Below are 1,454 nucleotides of genomic sequence, written 5' to 3'. Positions count from 1 at the left end.
AATCATGTTGTTTATTGGTCCAGTGGTGAGGATTTTTGTTTTCTTTACATTGAGATGCAATTCATACCGAAGGCTGTGCTCTTTGATCTTTATCAGTAAAAATTTTAAGTCCTCTTTACTTTTAGCAAGCAAGGTTGTATCATTTACTGCCCTTATAGGATTTCCTAGGCAGATGGTCAAATCTTTCTGCTGCAGAGCCACTGGGTGGGTTTGAACTGCTAACTATTTGATTAGCCATTGCACCAGCAGGGCTCCTTAATATAGATCATCATTGTTGCTGGTAAGTGCTGTCCAGTAGGTTCCTAAGCTTTAAATCTTTGAGGGAACAAAAAGCCTCATCCAGGCTTGAACCACTGACCTGCGGTTCACAGTCCCAGAGTATTAAGATTACTTTTAATTGAATGCACACATTGTATTTTCATACACACACATTCACATACACACATACCTATACCTAGAAAATCTTAAAACCTGGACAGTGTATTTAATATGAAATAAAAGAAGTGTGTTAGTAAGCATCCCTTGCATGTCTTTTCAGGGAGCAAAGAAAATGCTGGCACTGGGGATAACTGGCCCCGAGGGCCATGAGCTGTGCCGCCCAGAAGCAGTGGAGGCAGAGGCGACGCTGAGAGCCATCACCATAGCCAACGCCGTCAACTGCCCGCTCTACGTCGTGCACGTGATGAGCAAGTCCTCGGCTAAGGTGATAGCCGATGCGAGGAGAGACGGTAACTTCCTGACTATAACCTCACTTAGGACCCAGGGGTAGCTAGAAAATAAGGTACAAGAAGTATAACTTCTGGTTTTGCTTCTGAGAAGTTTGTACATGAATTTCCAGTTTTCTTCCTTGCTTTTAATTAGCATGCATTCTATTTTCCTTTATACGTATACTTCTATTTTCCTTTATACGTATACATGTCTATTTTTTATTTTCCTTTTTTTGATCTTCCTCCGACTGCTTCTAACTTCCTTTGAATGATTTCTTCTCCATTTTTGGAACCTGATAAAATGTTTCCTTCAACTATATTTTCCCAACCCTTAACATTACTGTTGTGTTGTTATGTGCCCTTGAGTTGATTTTTGACTCATAGTGACCCCATGTGAGAGAAAAGACATGCTCCAGAGGGTGTTTTTTTTTTTTAATGTTTTACTGTGAATTATGTGATACTTTACATGGGAGAACATTAGTTTTACATTCATCCTATTGTATATCATTTCATTGCCATGGTTATGATCCCCTCCATGCATCATCAACGAACCAAAGGGTATACACCACAAGCCTGCCCCCCCACCGGTCGTCAGCACACAGCCCCTCTCCCTCTCTGTGTCTAAAGTCCCCAGCTGCTCCATCGCTCCACATCATCATCTCTACCTTCATCTCAGGCATTACTGCTTCTCTGGGTAGGGTCTCGCCCTCTGCTCTTCTCCCTTGATGGTCCCAGGGACCTCCGCTC

At 42.4% G+C, this 1,454-nt stretch overlaps 1 protein-coding gene across 1 annotated transcript in view; it reads left to right on the top strand.

Moving 5' to 3' along the window:
* DPYS (dihydropyrimidinase) overlaps positions 1–1,454 on the top strand; it is a 129,560-nt gene that overhangs the window by 38,460 nt on the left and 89,646 nt on the right. Inside the window, exon 4 of the mRNA XM_006830822.1 lies at positions 539–728. Within this exon, the coding sequence (XP_006830885.1) occupies positions 539–728 (190 nt within the window). The remainder of the gene's footprint in view (positions 1–538; positions 729–1,454) is intronic.

The sequence above is a fragment of the Chrysochloris asiatica genome, unplaced genomic scaffold (genome assembly GCF_000296735.1).
Source record: "Chrysochloris asiatica unplaced genomic scaffold, ChrAsi1.0 scaffold00001, whole genome shotgun sequence".
In the NCBI taxonomy this organism is placed as follows: domain Eukaryota; kingdom Metazoa; phylum Chordata; class Mammalia; order Afrosoricida; family Chrysochloridae; genus Chrysochloris; species Chrysochloris asiatica.
Note: the sequence above shows the minus strand (reverse complement) of the source record. Positions and strands in the feature narration are given on the sequence as shown.